The 18960-nt window shown below is 56.0% G+C and overlaps 2 protein-coding genes across 3 annotated transcripts in view; both read right to left on the bottom strand.

Moving 5' to 3' along the window:
* Positions 1-76: 76 nt before the first annotated feature.
* Positions 77-1722, bottom strand: EVA1B (eva-1 homolog B). The gene is made up of 3 exons (XM_049878762.1): positions 1559-1722; positions 1078-1175; positions 77-797 (listed from the first exon to the last, which is right to left on the bottom strand). The coding sequence occupies exons 2-3, from the start codon at positions 1142-1144 to the stop codon at positions 361-363; spliced, it is 504 nt and encodes a 167-aa protein (XP_049734719.1). The 5' UTR covers positions 1145-1175; positions 1559-1722; the 3' UTR covers positions 77-360.
* A 6567-nt stretch (positions 1723-8289) lies between these two features.
* Positions 8290-18960, bottom strand: part of STK40 (serine/threonine kinase 40) — a 51951-nt gene continuing 41280 nt past the window's right edge. Inside the window, exons 7-11 of one of the 2 annotated variants that reach the window (XM_049878765.1) lie at positions 17192-17307; positions 12839-12983; positions 12573-12692; positions 12064-12148; positions 8290-10694 (exon numbers count right to left, since the gene is read on the bottom strand). In XM_049878765.1, coding sequence (XP_049734722.1) covers positions 10476-10694; positions 12064-12148; positions 12573-12692; positions 12839-12983; positions 17192-17307 — 685 coding nt within the window. In that variant the 3' untranslated portion in view covers positions 8290-10475. The remainder of the gene's footprint in view (positions 10695-12063; positions 12149-12572; positions 12693-12838; positions 12984-17191; positions 17308-18960) is intronic. The other variant, XM_049878766.1, reaches the window with a different exon arrangement.

Consider the following 18960-nt stretch of genomic DNA (forward strand, 5'->3'; position numbering starts at 1 on the left):
GTAAAAGAGTCGGTGGGTCTAGGCCGTGGAGCTCCCTGCATGGCAGGAGACTTGGGGCCCTGGGTGGGGGGGGCAGCAGGGGTACCAGAGGAAGAGACTGAGAATGCGGCTTTCTTTGGTCATTTCTTCATTGTCCCCCAGTGGGGTGGGGACTCCGCCTCCTGCCCTCCCCCCTGGCCTTCTGGCAAATCTGGGGAAGGGTGCCTTCCAGAGGGTGGGGGATCCATGCCCAATAGCACCAGGGAGCCCTGGGGGCGGGGCCTCCATAGACCTGTGGGTGGGGGCAGTCCCAAGGTCCTGGGGAGGCACAGAGCTCCTTTGCAGTCCAGTCCTCAGAGCGCCTTGCAGCCGGGTCGCTGGTCAGTAATAGTGCATGCGGCCCAGGGTACCCGTCGCCGTGGGGCCGGGCCCCAGTGTTCCTGTGCCCAGCAGGTCCGGCTGCCCAGTGCGCCAGATCTCCCGCAGGATCCGCTCCCGCTCCTCCAGCCGCTGTGCCCGCTCCAGCTCCTCAGCCGACGTGAAGACGTTGACGCTGAGGGGGCCATCGGGTTCCGGAGACAGCTCGGCTCCCGGCAGCGTGTCGTCGGGGCCCAGCCGCGTCATCGTATCCTCCTCATCTTCATCGTCGTCCTCTTCCTCGGGGTCCAGGGTGCTGCTGCGAGGATCCCGGTGGGGAGGGGGGCCGCGGGGCCGCGGGCGGGGGGCACAGGAGATGCTGATGACTAGGAGGCACAGGGTCAGCAGCAGGCCGAAGCAGACGCCCAGCACGAAGTAGAGGCCAAAGCTTTCGGGGTTAGCTGCGGATCAGAGGGCAGAGGTCATGCAGGGGTCCTGGAGGGTGGAAGGCAGTCCTGGAAAAGACTGGTTCTATATTTGGAGGCAAGGGCCGTAAGCCCTGTACAGGGGTATTGGGGAGCTGCTATCGGGCAATGGGGGGCAATGAGCGTGGTGAAGCTGGGAGGTGAGTGGCTAGTAAGGAGTTAGTGTTATGGCCAGGGCGGGAAGAGGTGAAGTGGAGCCTGAGAGGGGCAGGGAGGGGTCCATGTCCCCAGGGTGCTTCCGGCCGCCCCCCCTCACCGCGGATGTGTGCGTAGGCTGCCAGGCTGTTGCTGAGCAACTCCATGTCCCTTCGGGGGGCGTCCATGCTGCTTTGGGGGGGCAGCTCTCTTGTCAGCCTGTGAGGTCAGCAAGGTCAGACCCTTCCCCCGAGTCCAGAGCTGGCCCTGACCCGCATCCTTCTTGAAATAGCTTCACTCTCTAGAGGAGCGGCCCCAGGTTCCGCCCTGGACCGGACGGTTCCCTAACTTCGCAGCAGGCCTGGGCCGGGTCTGGGGGCTCCTTCCTCGGGGCCGGGACGCCCCTCCATCCTGAGGGCAGAGGAGTGGGCCGCAGGAGGCTCCGCCCCCTCGCGGGTCCCCAGTTCAGGCCGCGCAGCGCCGTCCGGGAGCTGGATGGAGGCCTGCTACCCCACTCCCCTGGCAGGCTCCGGGAGGGGAAGCCGTGGCCCTCCCGCCGCCCGCCCGCGGGGACCCTCGGCCGACAGCCCGGGCTCACTCACCGTCAGCGCCCCTCTCCCTGGCGCGTCCGGCCTCCGTCCCGGGCAGCCGCATACACCCGCGTCCGGTCGCTCCCGCCCGGTCCGGTCCCGGCCGCCCCGCCCGCCCGCCCGCCTCGACTCCCAGGCAGCGGCAGCGCGGGCCGGACACGGGCCGATGGACCTGCGGGCGGAAAGTTTGCTCCGAGGAAAGAGGAGGGACGGGGCGGGGCGGGGCGGGGCGGGGCGGGGCGGGGGAGGCGGGGAGGAAGAGGGCCCGGGAGGAGGGGGAGAGGAGGGAGGAGGGGAGCGAGGCTTGCGGGGGCCGCGCCCCCACGAGAAACCGCTGGGAAGGCGGGTTGCAGGGACCTGCCCCCAGACCACTAAAAACAACAGTAGTAATGATGAAGTTCTGACTAGGTGCCAGGCGGTGGGCTAAACGGTGTACATATTCTTTCATTTCGTCTTAATAACCCTATAATGTAGGTACTATTATCCTCACTTTGCGGGTAAGTAAACTGAGTCACGGAGAGCTTGAATAACTTTACCATACAGGCAGGATTTGAACACACTATTCCCTGACCTGGACTCTTAACCATTTCCCTATACCTTGCCCCTCCTCCCAGCCAGGTGCTCAGTCCCTGCTCCCAGCTCTGCCCCAGACCTCCCGCACCCCCGCCACAGGTTTCCCGTCTTCCAGCGCCTCAACCCACCTTGGAGGGAGGGGGCTCTCAGCCCCTCCCCACAGGGCCCAGCAGTGTGTGTCCAGCTGGCTGAGCTCTGTCACGAAGGGTTAATGATTGTTGGACTCGGGCTTCTAGCCAGGCCAGGCCAGCCTTGCCGAACCCAGCAAGGGGTTCCTGAGCTCTGCAGCTCAGAGCCTGTGGCACGGGGTGAATTCCGCCCCCCGCCCAACCTGTCGGTGCACATGCATGCATTCCCGTCTGGGCTAGGGCTTCTGCACGCAACGTGTTGTGCATTCATTGTGTGCAGCCTGGGGTCTTCTTCCTGCCTAGACTCCCAGGCCCCCCTTTCTGGGCCCCCCTCACTGTGCCTGAGCTGGGGTGAGGGGGAGGCCTTCTTGGCGGGAGCCTTTGGAGAGAAGGAGGGAGGGAAGGGGGAGAGGAAATTGCAGGCATAGCTGAAGGCGCTGCCTGAGGCCTGTGGGCCAGTGACCCCCCTCCCCGTTCAGGCTGGAGACCCCCCACTCCCAGTGCTGATACTAGGTTCAAGCCGAGGGCAGGTTTAGATGGGAGGAAGGATGAGGACTGACTCCCATGGGGGAGGGCCTCTTGGATGTCTGTGTAACTGTTTAGTCTGTTTGTGAGTGTGTGCGAAGGTTATTTCTGTGTCTATCTGTATATTTGTGGGTCTACGTGGCTTATCTGTTTGAGTATTTTTTGTGGGGGTGGTTATGACTGTATAAATGTATGTGGCTGCTACTAAACAAGTACTGAGTGCTGTGTGCCTAGCACTTCCTAGGTAATGGGGATTCAGCAGTCAACAGAACAGAAGAAAACCCTGCCCATAAAGTGAGCTTAGAGGATTAGGACACATGATGGAGAACATCTGGGGGTGGCTCTCACAGGGGACAGGAGGTGAGACCTGAATCCTAAGGCAGCCATACCAAGATCTGGGGGAAAGCGTACAGGCAGGAACAAGTGCAAAGACACAGGTAGGAGGATGCCGGGCCAAGAGAAAGCTGATGTGGCCAATATGCTTGAGCGCAGGAGTGACAGGGTGATTGGCCAGGAACCTGTGGACCCTGGTGAGTGTAGTGGGGCGAGTTTTAGGCAGGGGAGTGTCATGGTCCTGATCTGATGACTCACTTTGGAAAGATCATTTTGTGGGATGGGCCACAAAGAGTGGAAGCAGGGAGTGCAGGGAGCAGGCTAGCAGCTGGTCAGGCAAGCAATGGCAGTGACTTGGACCAGGGTGGCCAGTAGAGGAGGTGAGAAGTGGTCATATTTGGGGTGTATTCTGAAGACACTGTCAACAGGACTTCCTGGATTGGAGATGGTTATGAGAGAAAGAGATATTAAGGACAACTCTATTTTTGGCCTGAGTGGGAAGTTTATATGGGAGAGCAGATTTTGGGGGGAATCAAAGCGGGAAGTTTACATGGGAGAGCAGATTTTGGGGGGAATCAGAGTTTCATTTGTAGGTATGCTAAATTTGAGATGTTCAGTAGATATCTGGGTAGAGATGTCAAAGAGGCAGTCGTAGCCTGGAAGAAGTCTGGGCTGGAAATGGAAATTTGAGCGTCTCAACATTTAAGGTAGATTAAGAACGCCTGGATGGTGCAAATGGTTAATGTGCTTGGCTGCTAACCAAAAGGCTGGAGATCTGAGTCACCCAAAAGTGCCTTGGAAGAAAGGCCTGGCGATCTATTTCCAAAAAATCAGCCTTTGAAAACTCTATGGAGTACAATTCTCCTCACTCTGACACACATGGGATCACCATGAGTTAGAATCAACTCAACGGCAACTGGTTAACACTGCGAATGTACTTAATGACACTGAACTGTACACTTAAAAATGATTAAATTGTAAATTTTGTTATGCTAAGTATATTTTACCACAATTTAAAAAAGGGGGGTGGGGAGAATCCCAGCAAAGCAAACAAAACAAAACAAATCCATGGGCATGGATGGGAGCACTTGGGGCAAAGAGGCAGGGAGAGAAGATAAAAGGTCTGAAGAGGTCACTGGGACATGGAGGAGTCTCTGGAGTTGTCAAGGAGAGACCTGTGACGTGGGAGGACCTGTCACAGGTCAGCCCAGGCCCCTGCTCTCAGGTCTAGCTGGCTGGGATCTCTACATAGCTCACCTGCCTGCCTGCCTTGCCTCTACCTCCTCCCTGCCTGTCCACCTGTCTGTCTGTGAGACTGGGAATTTGCCACCTGTGAAGGCACAGAGCTGTCTTGAGATACAGCAAAGACAAGTCTTGGTGGGAGGCCTGGTGGCTGAGAGAGAGCCGGAGTCTGGGACAGCAGGCCTTGGGGAGGCTGACCTGGCATATTCAGAGCCCAAGCACAACTCTGTTCTCGACCTCAATGCCAGGCTCTGGCTAGCACTGGCCCTGGCTGCTCTGCTCCTGACACTGGGGCCTTACCCTGCTGTGTGGTCAGGAGCCACCTAGGTCTTAGATGAAGGGAGGAAGAGGACCTGTCCAGTCCTCTGGGTACCCCACTCAGCACCCAGCACAGCTGCTGAAAAGAGGACAGTGGGGACAGTCTGCTCAATGAGTAATGACAGTTATGGATACTTTGTACCCGTGGCACTTTGCTAAATGCTATGCACACCCCAATCCTTAAAACCACCCCCAACAATCCTATGCAGTTGGCCACACGACTTCCGTTTTAGAGTTAAGTGAGGCTCAGAGAGGTTAAGTCATCGTTGTGCGGTCACATGGATGTAAGTGGAGCCTGGACTTGAACTTGAGAGCCCATGCTCTTTACCAGTCTTTCACAGGACAGCTCTAGTCATGGCTCTTCACCCCATCAAATCCAAAACTGCCATTTCATAATACCTTGCCCCCTTTACAGGACGCCCTGGTGGCGTAGTGGTTAAACGTAACGGCTGTTAACCAAAAAGTCGGTAGTTTGAGTGCACCAGGTGCTCCTTGGAAACCTTATGGGGCAGTTCTACCCTGTCCTATAGGATAGCTATGAGTCAGCATTGACTCGACAGCAATTTTTTTTTCGATTCTTGCTCCCTTTACACTCCTAAATGAAATTTATGACTAATATGAAGACCTCCACATCTAATTAAAAAAAAAAAAGAAAATATACTTTTTTTGGTCCTATAAAAGAAATAAAATGTAAGATATGTGTTTAATCGTGACGTAGTCTACTGCCAGGAAGGTGACAGCTATCTTGTGGTGGTGTCAATGTCTGAAACGGTGAAGAACTCCTGGTAACGTTCTGAACAACACCAAGTACAATTTACACAGTAGTTGCATGCCTGGAAAATTCGGTGTATATTATGTATACACAAGTCCTTTGTGTTTATGAGTAAAACGGCACTCGAGTCTTGGCTCCGATAATTGTAAACAAGTGTGTTGCCTATGTCATACAGGATGTAGAATCTGCCTTCCTTTTGGGGTTGTCTGGAGTCCCTGGCCCCCACTCTAATTGTCAACAGCGCCTCCCAGTCATTGTGACAACCACTTCCCCAAACTCCCACCCTCACGGTGGACACAACAGAAAAGATCCCTGGCCTTCATGGAGCTTAATGTAAAAGTAAAGTAGGGGGCAGATATAATAATCAAATATATAGTATCTGGTTGTGATCAATGCAATGAAGAAAAATAAGTGGGGGGAGCGGCTGGAGGATAGCAGGTGGATATGGTCAGGTTTGACCAGGACCATTGCTGTTGAACCCATTCTGACTCATAGCGACCCTATAGGGCAGAATAGAACTGCCCCAGAGGGTTTCCAGGGAGCAGCTAGTGGATTCGAACTCCCGACTTTTTGGTTGGCAGCTTTAGCTCTTAACTACTATGCTGCCAGGGCTCCAAGGCCTCTTTGAGGAGGCGACATTTGAGCTGAGACCTAGATGAAGTGAGGGAGGAACCCATGCAAATGTCTGGGGGGAGAGCCTTCCATTCAGAAAGAACAGACAGCACAAAGGCCCTGAGGTAGAAGGACATGCTTGGCTTGTTTCAGGATCAACAAGGAGGCCTGTGTGGCTGGGCCACAGGGAGTGAGGGGTGAGGGGTCGAGAAGTTAGAGGCAGCCAGGGACCTGATGAGTTAAAGCCTCCCAAGTCAGTCAGGCCTTTGGACTTGATTCAGCATGAGGTAAGAAGCCATGAGAGGGTTGTGAGCAGGAGAGGTACAAACTGTTTTAAAAGGCTCATTCTGGCTGCCCTGTGGAGACTGGGCTGTCTCCCAGTGGGACGGGGAGACCAGTGAGGCAAGAGATGGTGGCTTAGACAAGGGGGTGGAGGTGAGAAAAGTGGTCAGATTCTGCGCATGTTCTGAGGTAGGGCCAGTCCACAGGATTAGTGCCCTGGACGTGGACGTGGAGTGGAGCTCTGGAAGCACAGTGGTTAAGAGCTCAGGCTGCTAACCAAAACGTCAGCAGTTCAAATCCACCAGCCACTCTTTGGAAATGGGCAGTTCCATTCTGTCCTATAGGGTTGCTATGAGTCGGAATCGACTCGAGGGCAATGGGGTTTTTTTTGTTTTTTGTTTTGGACGTGAGGTATGAGAGTAGTCGAGAATAAAGGGTTTGAAGCCTGAACAACCTAGCCATCAAGACTCCATTTCCTCACTTCCTTTCACACTTCAGATAGCTCGACAGCTCTAGGCTGGCTTCTGTCTGAAGAGGACACTGGGGACTAAAATGGATGGAAACTTCTCATTCTTGCCTTGCTTGATCTCTCAGAAGATGCTGTTGTTCACACCCACCTTTCTGGTACTTTCCCCTTCCTTTGCCTTCAGGGCTCACAATACAAACTTGCTTGAATGAAGAGCAATCTAAGGAGCTGAGAACAGTTCTGGACTGTCAGCTGGGTGCCAGGTATGGTTCTGGGTGTGGGGATACAAGAGTGAGCCAAATGAAGTATCCACCGCATGGAACTTGCTGTGTTACCGCTTATTACTGCGTGTGCCTGGTGCAGGGGGCCGGGGGAGATGCACACACTCAGCAGAGGCTGAGCCATGGGGGGCAGAGTGAGCTGCAAATGGAGATGAGGTCCAGGCAGGCTGGTAGAGCTGGAGACGGGCAATGGGAGCAAGGCTATCCTTCCTTTCAAGCTCCGTGGGCACCTTCTGCTGGATCATCCAGGGCTGCTTTAAGGACAAAGTGTAGCCAGATGTAGTGGGCAAAATTTGGCCAGAAATGGGAGTGGCCAGGAAGATGGATGGCCACCTGGCTGCTGGGGTAGGGGTAGGGGTGGGGCAGTGGTGTGTGGTTCAGGACTAGAATCCAGTTTTGGGTAGGAGCCACCCCGCCTTGCTGTGGGACTCTTGACCCAAGGGCTCAGCCTGTGTGACTTTCAGCTCCTTTTCTGACCTGGGCCCGAGGGCTCCAGGCCACTGTGTGAGATAATGTGAGCTTGAAGATTGGGGTGTGCATGTTCTGGGTTCCTGGACACAAAGTGGGTCTGCACTTGTGCTGGGGTGTGCAGGGGAAGGGGCTGGCCTAGCTCCAGCTTCACTGCTCAGGAAGCTCAGTCTGCAAAGTCTAAATTTAGGCAAAGGAAGGAAGGAAGGAAGTCCCTTGGAGTCCTATGGAAGGGAGGCGAAGGGAGAAAAGGAGAGGAGAAGGGAATGGAGGGTGGGGCAGGAAAATGCCTGGCCTGAACCTTCTCATTACCCCAGCTACCCTAGTGGGTATGTGGGCAGATGGGTAGTCTCTGTCTGGCCAGGTCCCTCACCACCCCCAACCCAGATGGGGATTTGGCTAGGAGGGAGGATCAATACTCTTCAGCTGCAGCCACTCCCGTGGGACTGCCTCCTGCCTGCGGAGGTCTGGGACTGGGCCAAGCCAAGCGGGGAGCTCCCACTTGGGCCCTTAGCAGGAGGCTGGACCAGTGGCCCTGCGAGAATGCTGGGTAATCTGGTCCTCCTCCCCCATTCAAAACAGTGATGCTAGGTGCCACCTGCTGACGGGGGCATATCCAGGGCGCCTGGTGGCAGAGCCAAGAGCTGCAGGAAGCTGAGTTGGGAATTGGGCTGCCCCGCTGGAATGGGAGAGGGATGGGGCTGGGTGGGGCCAGAGATAGGCTGGCGGGGAGGGCAAGAACAGAGGACGATACAGGCACTGTGGCTCCAGACCAGGAAGTTTTATTGCTGACATGCAGGAAGAGTCCCCATGTAGTACAAAAATATGTCTTTATACAAACTTTTTTGTGACTTTTTCCATTTTGTTTTGTTTCTTTACAATAGGACTTCTCTCAGTATGTGACAGCCAGTGAGGGCAGACCCAACCTCCTCTTGTTTGCTTTGCCAGAAATGCAATCAGACACATGGGCAAACCTTGGAAGGGACCAGTTTGTCTGACAGGGCTTTGCAGACCCGGAGGATATTGCTTTGAAAAGGAGGAGAAAGACCACACATGGAAAGCAGGCCCTGGAGGGTCTGGGCAGGCTGCTGGCACAGGGGCTTGTGGGGGCAGGCTCTGGCCGTCTCAGACCCTTACAGGATGAGAGTCACAGGGGCTAGGAGCCCTAGGTCGGACTACTTTTCTATTTCCTTAGGATGATTTTTGAAATAAATATAGAAAAGAGGGTGCCCCCCCCCCCCAGCATGATACCCTGGCTCTCAGTGGCTGGATGGCTGAGACAGAGGCAGAGCTTGGTGCTCAGGGGAATAAATGCTGGGCTCAGGCAGGCTCCCACAGACCCACTGAGGCAGAGGCACAAGCCGCCCAAGTGCTGGGATGGGGGGCATGAGGAAAAACGGGCTAGGGCGGCCCTGCTACTGCTGGCAAGAGGTGGCCCCATTTTTTCCAGATGGGGAAACTGAGGCACAAGGAAGTTTGGGAACTTGCCCAAGGTCACTCACAGTGAGTCAGCTTTGGGTGGGTCAGCTCACACCCTGGGAACATGGCCACTGAGGCCTGGGGCACTGCCCCACTGGGGAGCAAGGACAGGCAGGAGAGGGTCCTGCCAGTTGGCTGGGGGCTTGGGGGGTAGGCCTCTGGGAAAGGGTCTTTGCTTGGCACTGGGCAGGGCCAAGTCCACCGAGGGAGAGGGGGAGGGGAGGGCATTCTGGTGAGAACAGCATTTCTGGCAAGACGGGCATCCACTTCAAAAAACTCGGCTCAAAAAGGGCAGCAGGGCTGTTCTCGATCCAGGCAAGGCAGGGTCCTCCAATCCCTACAATTCTCCCCCAGAAGCCTCTCACCTCCCCGAAGGACCTGGACGAGGTTTGCTGGGAGAGACACCACATCTCTCATTAGGCAAGGGCAGGAAAGATGCCACCCCCAACACAAGAGTGGGGGCGGTGAGAGAGTGTGTGGGCAGGGCCCCCACCCAGCTCATCGGTCAGCTCAGAGCAGCCATCCCAAGCCCAGCCACAAGGGACCCCCCTTCACATTGTAACGTCAATGCTACCTTGGTACCACGGTGAAGGATGGAGAAGGAAACCAGGGTTAATGCAAGTGTACCTCACCTCAGAGAAGCTACTGAGATGGGGAAAAAAGAACCAAGTCCAGAAAGGCCTCTCCATCACCAGAAAGGAAGAGGGACTGGTGGGCTGAGTGGGGCGGGACTAGCAAGAAGGGGCTTCTTGGGGCCTGGAGGGTGAGGAGGGGAACCTATCTGGGGCTGTGGTCAGACACCCCATGCTGCCCAGCCAGGCTGGGATGGGGAGCGGCCCTGGGCCACCTAGATATGGGAGAGAAGCTGGTTTCAGTAAAAAAATAAATATATTTGCATTCAGCTTAAGATGAGGTGAAGATTTTCCAAGGCTTAGACTGAGGGTTCCGGAGGAGAAGTGGGAGAGGGGAAGGCGGGAGGAAAGTAGAGCCAGTGGTGGGGCACGGTGAGGAGTGGCCCTTGTTTTGGGAGCCAGCAGCGGGCTGCACGTTCAGCTTATTTGGACTGTGGGGAGCAGCTGCCCCGGGCCGGGAGGGCTGGGTGGCTGGGTCAGGCCCCTGGCTGGGCAGGTGGGCTTCCTCCTCCTCCCTCTCAGTCCAGAGACAGCATGGTTAAAGAGACAGAGGTAGATTAAAACGTCATGATTAAAAGCAGATTAGTTATCTAGGCTTCTCAGATTAAAAACCAAACAATCAAGCAATCATTCTGAAAGGTAGCCTCGTGGTACCTCTGCTGACCCCGTCTATGACCTGGGCTGTCCCCATCCCTGTCCCATCCCTGTCACAGCCTGGGGGAGAGTCCAGCACTCCAAGGCCCAGCTCCAACAGCTGGGCCTCCGGCTGGGGGCCGGGAAGAGGTGGCAGGTGGTGCTGGTGGCCCTGGCTGAGGCCGCTATTTCCGTAGGTAGCGCTGTGCCAGGATGGCTGCGTCCAAGGGGTTCATGGGCTGCGCGTCGTGGCCCAGCCGTCGCACCGGTGGCACACTGCCGAACTGCCGCTTGGGCACCCAGCTCCGGGCCTCGTGAATGCAGCTCTTCTCCTCAGCCAGCAGCAGCTGCTGCCGCATGTAGTTCTCAAACTCATACTGGGAGCACTCCTCTGTCACCTTCGCCTGCGAGGCCACGGGGAAGAGTGACAGAAATACAGATAGAGGGACAGCAATAAAGACAGGCTCACAGAGAGAGACAAGGCAGACAGGAGACACAGACACAGAGATAAAGACATGAGGGTGGCAGAGACAGACAGGGAGGAGAGACAGAGGGAGGACAGCAGGAGTGAGCGTCGGACAGCCTGGCTCCTGAGGCCTCCCATCTGGGGCAGTGGCTGAGTGTGGGGGTCTCAGAGGCCCTCCAGCCACCCTGGGTGTCAGTGCAATTGGAACTGATCCCTCCCTTCTTGATGGGTTGACCTTTGCAAAGGTCATGTCACCTCGTAAGCTTTAGCTTCCTTACCTGTGAAATGGGCAGTAGCCTGCCCTCACAAAAGTTTCTGTGAACCTGTGCTGGGCTGCTCCACACCTGGGTGGCTGTTTATATACTGGCCACACACATGGGGCCCCACGCAGAGCTCCTGGAGCTGCCCAATAGAGACTGAAATGCTTAAGTCCCTGGGCTAATCAGAGGGGGAAAGCAGGGCTCACACTTGGGTTCAAGGCTCAGCTCCACCACTTCCAGGCTGTGTAACTTTGGGCAAATTATCCCCCAGTTTCCTCTTTTGTAAAATGGGCATAAGAACACAGGCCATGCAGGCCTGGAGTGAGAGGCGCTGGGAGTGGAGTAGGTACTCACTGCATGCTAGTGGTGATTAGCTGCTGAACAGCACAAGGAGGGGTGGGAGATGGGCTGCGAGGTGGAGAGTTAGGGACTGGAACTCCTTTCCCTCGAGGGCCACAAGGCTCTGCTGCTGTCCCAGATATGTCTGTCTCCCCCCTGCCCCGCCACCCCCAGTGCTTGCTGTGCAGCTCCAGGGTGGGCCCTGGAGGGAAGGCCCTTGCAGCATCCCAGGCCCAGCATCCCTCCCAGACTCAGCCAAGCCCTGCCCTCCAGAGGGCACCCTAAGATCACCCACCCGCTGTCACCTAGTGCCCTAATCTCCTGCCTCCACCCAGGCTCAGCACTTTCTCCAGTGCAGGGAACAGGGGTGGGGAGAAAATGAATCATCTGAAAAATGAAAAGCAGGAAGGGTGAGAGAGAACCCATGAGTCAGAGGGGCAGAGAAATGTGACCCTTTAAAGGGCCAGCACAGGCAAAGCCAGGAAGAGGAAGCCGAGAGAGAGCCAGTCTGGGGTGTGCGGGGCCTTCCAGGAGCTAGTTCCCACCTTAGCTGCACCACAGCCCTCTGTTAGGCCCAGCCAGACACACAGCAGGCCCCAGGCGGCTCTGGCCACGGACACCCTGCAGCCTGCCAGGCAGCTGCTGCCCCTGCCCCGCCTGCCCTCCTTCAGGTCTTGGCTGAAGGGCCATCTGCCCGATCCAACTCACCTCCTGGGAGCTGTCGGCATTGCTCATTTGGTCATCGATGTCTGGAACCACTTGCAAAGGCCCACTCAGAGACGACAGGGACTGCCTACAGGGATGCAGATGGGTCAGGCTGGCTAGGGCAGCCCCAGGCCCCTACTCCCCAGCCCTGGACAGCAGAAGCCAGAGGGGCTAGGTGCCCACTGCTCTAAAACTTGACTGGAGTCAGACAGCATGACTGATCCCTTCTCTGGGCTTCAGTTTTCTTATCTAACAAATGAGAAATTTCTACCTCACAGGCTGTGGTGAGAACTCCCTGAGGTAATGTCCATCCCATACTTGGCATGGACCTGGCATGTGGGTCTTGCGTTCTGCCTGCACCCTCCGAACCTTGCCCATGGGGGAAGAGTCTGGAACTCAAAGACTGCCTGGCAGAGAAACAGGCTTTGTTTCTGGGCAGGATGGGCAGTGCCTACAGACAGGTAGAGCATCTTAGAACCCAGCCTGGTGCCCAGTGCCAGCTGCCCACTTACCAAGATGCAATGATGGCACTGAGGGCCTCCAGGACGTCGGAGGCGGCAAGGCGCTGCTGGGGGTCAAGGACCAGTAGTTTCCGGATGAGACACACCGTGTTCTCGGAAACCCGCCCATCCCTGTCACAGGCAGAGGGAGAAGGCTGAGGCAGGGTGGGCTGGTGCTGGGCCTCTGACCCAGGACTCCATGCCTCACTGGGTTGCCTCTGCCCCTCAAGCCCAAAGAGCTGGGGCCACCCTCCTGTCCCCAGGAGGCAGAGACTCACTCAGGGATGGTGTACTCGGCGGCCTTGATCTTGCGGAAGAGCTCCTGCGGGATGCTGTCGTAGAAGGGGAACTGGCCATACAGCATAGTGAAGAGCACCACGCCCAGGGCCCACATGTCGCTTGGCTTGCCCCGGTACGGCCGGCCTGTGGGACAGCAGACACACACTCAGCCAGGGCACCCTCCTGCCTGCCTGCTTGGCCTGGCCCACAGCGGGGAAAGGGAATGGCCCTGTGATGGGCTCACTGCTCCTCAGCTGCCAGCTATGTGCCTGGGCCCCCCCCATGGGACCCCTCCACCTTGTACCTCACTCTGGTCACACTTTCCATTTCCCAGAGTGAGTCACGCCACCTCAGGCCTCGGAGCTTTGACAGTTGCTTCCCTCCCGGCTCATCAGTTTATTCCTGTTCATGCCCTTGAGACCCAGCTCAGCGGGATGCAGCTCAGTGGGATGCTGCTGACGATGGTGACAACTTTCCTGACCTCGGAGAAGGGGATCACACGTGGCCTTGTGCAACCCACCTGCCTGCCACAGACCCTGCCTCCTCCTCACAGCCCCTGCTCTGCTCCACTGGACTATGTGCCTGCCCCAGACGACGAGCTCCTTGAGAGCCTACCCGCTCTGTGGCTGGGCTTCCAGCAGAGCAAGCGGCTCACAGAGCAGGTGGTCCAGAAATGTTTGTGGAACTAAGAGAATGACATGGCACATGTCAGCCACTCCTGCCCCCAATCGCTGTTGCACTGTCCTGCTGGTTTCTCTCAGGGCACCTAGCACAATGTGGAAGGAGCTCCTTTTTGTCTAGTGCTTACTCTGTCTCCTCCACTAGAAGCCTTTGTTCACTGCTGAACCCCAGCACCTAGATGGACTCAGTAAACATCTACTAAATAAATGAATGAATACCCAGTTAACCTCTCTGTGCTAGTTTCCTTATCTTTAAAATGAAAGTGACCTGATCTTTAACTGAGCACCTACTTTGTGACGGCGCCCTTGTGGCACAGTGGTTAAGAGCTCGGCTGCTAACCAGAAGGTTGGCAGTTCAAATCCACCAGCCGTTCCTTGGAAACTTATAATCGACACTTCTGTTTCACTAAATCTCCACCACAACTCTCTGAATTTGATAACTTAGAGAGGACACTGAGGCCTGGGAATGTTATTTGCCCCAGGTCACATGACTGGAAAGTGCCAGAGCTGGATGTGAATCCATGTCTGACTGTAAAAGCCCCGCTCTTCCCGCATTTAGGGCCCACCCATCTATCCATCAGTGACAGCACCTGCCACGTGCCAACCACTGCCCGACCTGCCCCCCCAAATGTAAAGTATGAGAACTCAAGCTGCTCGAAAGCCCCGGCCCCACTGCCATCTGTGATAGTGACCTCTCCTGGAGTTCCAGAACACAGCTCAACACCCTGCTCTTGGGTGCAGAAGAGAATCTGACAGGCACCTCAGTGTCATCTCCCTGGGTGCCAGGTAGCACCTAGGCAACTAAGAGCCCTCCTCCAGGCTAGCTGGAGATGGGCAGGGACCCACTACTGCTGCGGAAAGGGAACTGGTGGTCAAGCTCACCACGGTCAAGCAGCTTAACTGGGTGGGTGTGTGCATGTGGCACCTAGGGGTCGGTACAGGCTCTGGCTCTGCTTTTAGAAAGTACCACAGAGCCTTCTGAACTAAGCCTGTCATTCCATCTATCAATGAGGATGACAAGGATGCCTGCTGCACTGGGCCATGGCAAGGGGGAGCCCCTGCCTGGCTGCTACCATAGGCAGCTTTGTGGAGATGAACTTTCCCCAGTTTCCCCTAAGGCTGCATTGCCCCAGCCCTGTCTAGCCCCACAGTGGCCAAAAGCAGCATGATGACCTCGGACAGCTGACCCCATGGTCAGCCCCTCTCTCCCAGACCTGCTCCACCAAGTGGGGTCAACTGGACACGTGAGTCACCAGTACAGAGTCCCTTCTTTGAGCTGATACCCTTAGCTCTGTATGGCTCCAAAAATGATGCTTCCTCTCCTGCAGGAGCTGGAGGGAAGATTGTGCTGATTCCTGGGACGGAATCACAGGGCTAAGGCAGGAGGGGCGCTGCTGCCAGCACTGGTGTGGTGCCTGCAGTCACAGCCAGCCCAGCGGACAGACCTGGAACAACTGTTCTGAGCTGGAAGGGGGCTGGGTGGCCCCTCCGGCAGACAAGCTCTGTGGCGTGCTCTCGCTGGGTAGGGACCTTTCTCTCCAAAGCCCAGGGGAATAGGGGCTTCTGAGGGATACTGAACCTCAAATTCTGCTTTTAGTAATAATAAGGCTGGGTACTGTTTACTGAGCAGACACTAGGTGATGGGCTTTATCGAGCCCCACAGGGACCTAATGAAGTAGGTGCTATTATCATGTCTATTTGATAGCTGAGAAGATTGAGGCCCAGAGGTCAGTAATGTTCCCAAGGCCACACAGTTATTAACCAGACTACAAACTGTAAGAACAAGACTGTCTGCCTTTTCACAGTTGCGTGTCCACTGCCCAGGGCTGTGCTTGGCACACACAGAATGAATGAAGTGGCAGATCTGGGATGTGAAGGCAGAGAGCAGGACTCCAGAGCAAGCGCCGCCCTGCACTGAAGCATCTCATTCGTCTTCTTAAAGAGGGAGGTGGGGCTGTTTCCAGCCTTTAACCCAAGAAAAGACTGAGGCTCAGAAAAGGGGGTGGAAGGCCAAGGGCACACGGCCGGTTAAATAGCAAGACCAGAATTAGAACCTGGGTCTCTGGCCTCCCAGTCCAGGACTCTTTCTGCTGCAGTCGGTTCCCTCTGTTTGATCCTCCAAGATTGGCATGAGTTTGGAAGAGCCAGAGAGGCCGCGGGCAGCAGTAGGGAGAACCTCGAGGTCTTCCACACTGCACATGGAGGCCACCCAAGCCTGGCTGGCTCTCCCAGCCCCTAGCTGTGCAGACAGTCACAGACTTGGTCTCACAGGCCTGATGGAGGAGACTGCCCACCAGCCTGGCTCTCTCACTTATAAGAATGCTTCTGGGAATATCACGGAGGGTGTCCAGAGCAGGCTGTGCCATGGGGTGTGGCACCCAGGGAGCTGGTGTGGACCCCTGGCACCCTGATCCCTCTGGCAGAGGCCATGGTGACGCCAATGAAAACCCCATGCCTGGGAAATGGCACCACTACTTCCTCTGCAGGTGGGCAGCCATGGTGAGAGGCCTGACTCTTTGGAAGAACCTCCAAGGGGGCTGCAAGTGCTGTGGCAAGTTTCAGCAGCCCGCTCTCCAGGAAAATGTGTGGCGGCTGTGAGGACAGGGGCATATGTGTGCTGGGGATAACGGCCCCGGGGACACCCTGAAGCCTCCACGTCAGAGGAATGGGAGTTGATGTAAGCCCCTAGCTCTCTAAGGGGTCAGGACCAGAGGGATCCCAATTTGGCAAGCAGTCTCCCATGAAGCAGTTAGGAGCATGGGCTTTGAGCAACAAGCAGCCCTGGGCTGGAGCTCAGTTTTCTGGTTTATGATTAGCCAGAACTCCGGATAAACAATTTCATCTCTCTGAGCCCTGGTTTTCTAATTTGTAAAAAGGGCCTAAGAATATTTACCTCCCAGGGCAGCTGTGTGGTTTTACACAGATGATGCACGTCAGGTGCTCAGGACAGTACCTCGGACATGGAAGTGTTCAGCAGGTAGCAACTATGTAATTTATTTACTGATTCTATTATCTGTCTCATGCCCCACTAGACAGCTCCATGAAGGCAGGGCTGTTGGGTTTATTCGCTGCTGTATCTAAAGTGCCTAGAACAGGGGCTGGTCTGTGGCAGGTCCTTGGTAAGAGCTGAATGAATGAATAAATGGAGTGACATCTCTGAAATGCAAACCTCCTCATGGGCACTCATCTCAGACCTGTTTGATGGCTTGCCGCTGTACTTGAAATAAAGGACAAAATGCCTCACCAGGGCCTGCCTCTCCAGCCTCCCCTGAAGAAGGCCCACTTTCCCCACAGCAGCCACAGGGATCTTCTGCCAGTTCCTGGAATCTGCTGTGCCTCCTCGGAACCCTTGGCCTCAGCCCGCCACACACACCTGCTGAATTCTGATCCACCCTAGGACCTCAGCTCAAATGTCACTTCCTTGGGGAAGCCCTTCGGGTGCTTGTTATATACCCTCATAGAAACCGTGTCGCCTTCCTTCCCAGCACTCCTCTCAGGGAGTAACTAAACATGCGCTAGTGTGATGGTTACTGCCTTCCTCCTCCACTAGACCAGTGTATGCACTTTGTACACAGAGGGACAGGACTGGTTTTGGCCCATTGAAGTCCAACAGCCATAGATACAATTTGCTGACTGAATTAAATGCTCCAGAGCTGGGCACACTGCACATACCGCTGAGCACATCCGGACTGATGTAGGCGGGGCTCCCCCTCTGGTCCTTCAGAAGGTCGCCCTCGCTCACAAGATGCTTCCCGAGGCAGAAGTTGGTGATGGTTATCCGATGCGTCCTGGGAGTGGGAGGGAGAGTGGACAAACCTCAGTGTCTGTACCCACAGGTAGCAGACACCAGTGGGGCGCCCCCAGCTGGCCAGCCTACAATCGAACAAAAGGAGCTGGGTTTCTCCTGAAAGGGTAAACCAGCAGTCCTCCCCCATTCCCTTTTCCGGGGAGCAAAGGAATGGCGCCCACATCCTCTTCTGCTTCTCTGGCCCCCACTGCCTTCCCAGCAGCCCCTGCCGCAGCCCACACCAGCCACAGATGGTCACGCTTGGTGCCCCCTGCTGAGTGGTCACTCCTTTCCAGTTGAGGGTTTCAGGGATGCCCCCTGAACGTGCAGCCCTGGTCAAGTCTCAGAAGATACAGCTGAGGGCTTAAAACATCTTTCAAAGATTTCCCAAAAAAACACATATAATATTCTAGATTGGGAGTGACCTGGAGATTTAGTTCAAGTCCCTCATTTAAACATGGGGAAAAAGGAGTCCAGCAGAGTTGACTTAAAAAAATGCCCCCATGACATTATGAAGTGACCAGAGGGCAGGTCCCTGGCCTCCTCTGTGTGACCGCACTTTTCACCTCACTGTTTCTCATTCCCCACAACAACCTGCAGACGAGGAAGCTGAGAGAAGCTGGGCCGAGTTCCCTGGGAAGGGAAGGGGTTGAAACTTCAAGTCTAGCACACAAGGTCCCAGGGTGCCACAGCTGGGTCTCACCCCTGGAATCCTGGACCTACCGCATGCAGTTCCCACAACCAACCCCTGGTGCCGTACTGTCCGAGGAGAAAGATGGCGTGTGGAAGGTGGGCCTCCACTGTGCCCTCCAGTTGGAGACAAGGCCCTGCTGACACAGCTTCCAGAGGCCTGGGGTCTCTCCAGGAGGCCATGCCCCTGGAGCCAACATCTGACCAGGGACAGCACAGGGGCTGAGAGGAGGAGACTGAGGCATCCAGCACTCCCCCTCTCTCGGCCCTACAGTCCCCTAGAGGCCAAGGAAGGAGGGGGCGGCAGCACAGTCATCGCAGCCCAAGAGTAGCAGCACACCCGGCCTTAGTCACCCTCTGTCTTTCTAAAACCCCAGGTGCAGGCCAGCGCATGCTCCGGAGATGCTGGCACTGGAAGGATGACCTGAGAACCTTTCTGGGCAATTCCAGGATAGCATTACCTCCATCGGCATGTGGAACGGGCTGACAAAACAAGAGCCCCTGCTCTTATGAACCAAGAGAGCCTTAGCCACCCTGCCATTTTTATGGCAGGGGGCGCTCACACTGGTGCAGGCTCACACAGGGGCTACTATGTGGTAGTGAGCCCCAACCACCGGGGCACGCCCATCCACACCAGGGCCCACCAGCCTGTGGCCAGGCAGCTGCAGGGGCTGCACGGTGTGTGAGTCTACAGTCTGACTTCCTATGGCACACGAACAACATGGCGCCTACCAAGGAAAGACGGATGCACCCGCCTCAATGAGAATGAGAATGAGGTGCGTATGCGTATGTCGCATACGTTACCCTCACGTTTTCTGTTCAGGGGAGACATCCATGAGGGAGAAAAGTAGGGGAGTGGGGTGTTCGGGTACTAGTCCATTGGCCCTCCTCAGAACTGGTGCCTGGGTTCAGCTTGTTTAGACAGTGAACTGGTTCACGGAGGAAGGGTGAAGGCACCAGAAGT

The sequence above is a fragment of the Elephas maximus genome, chromosome 3 (genome assembly GCF_024166365.1).
Source record: "Elephas maximus indicus isolate mEleMax1 chromosome 3, mEleMax1 primary haplotype, whole genome shotgun sequence".
NCBI classification, from domain to species: Eukaryota; Metazoa; Chordata; class Mammalia; order Proboscidea; family Elephantidae; genus Elephas; species Elephas maximus.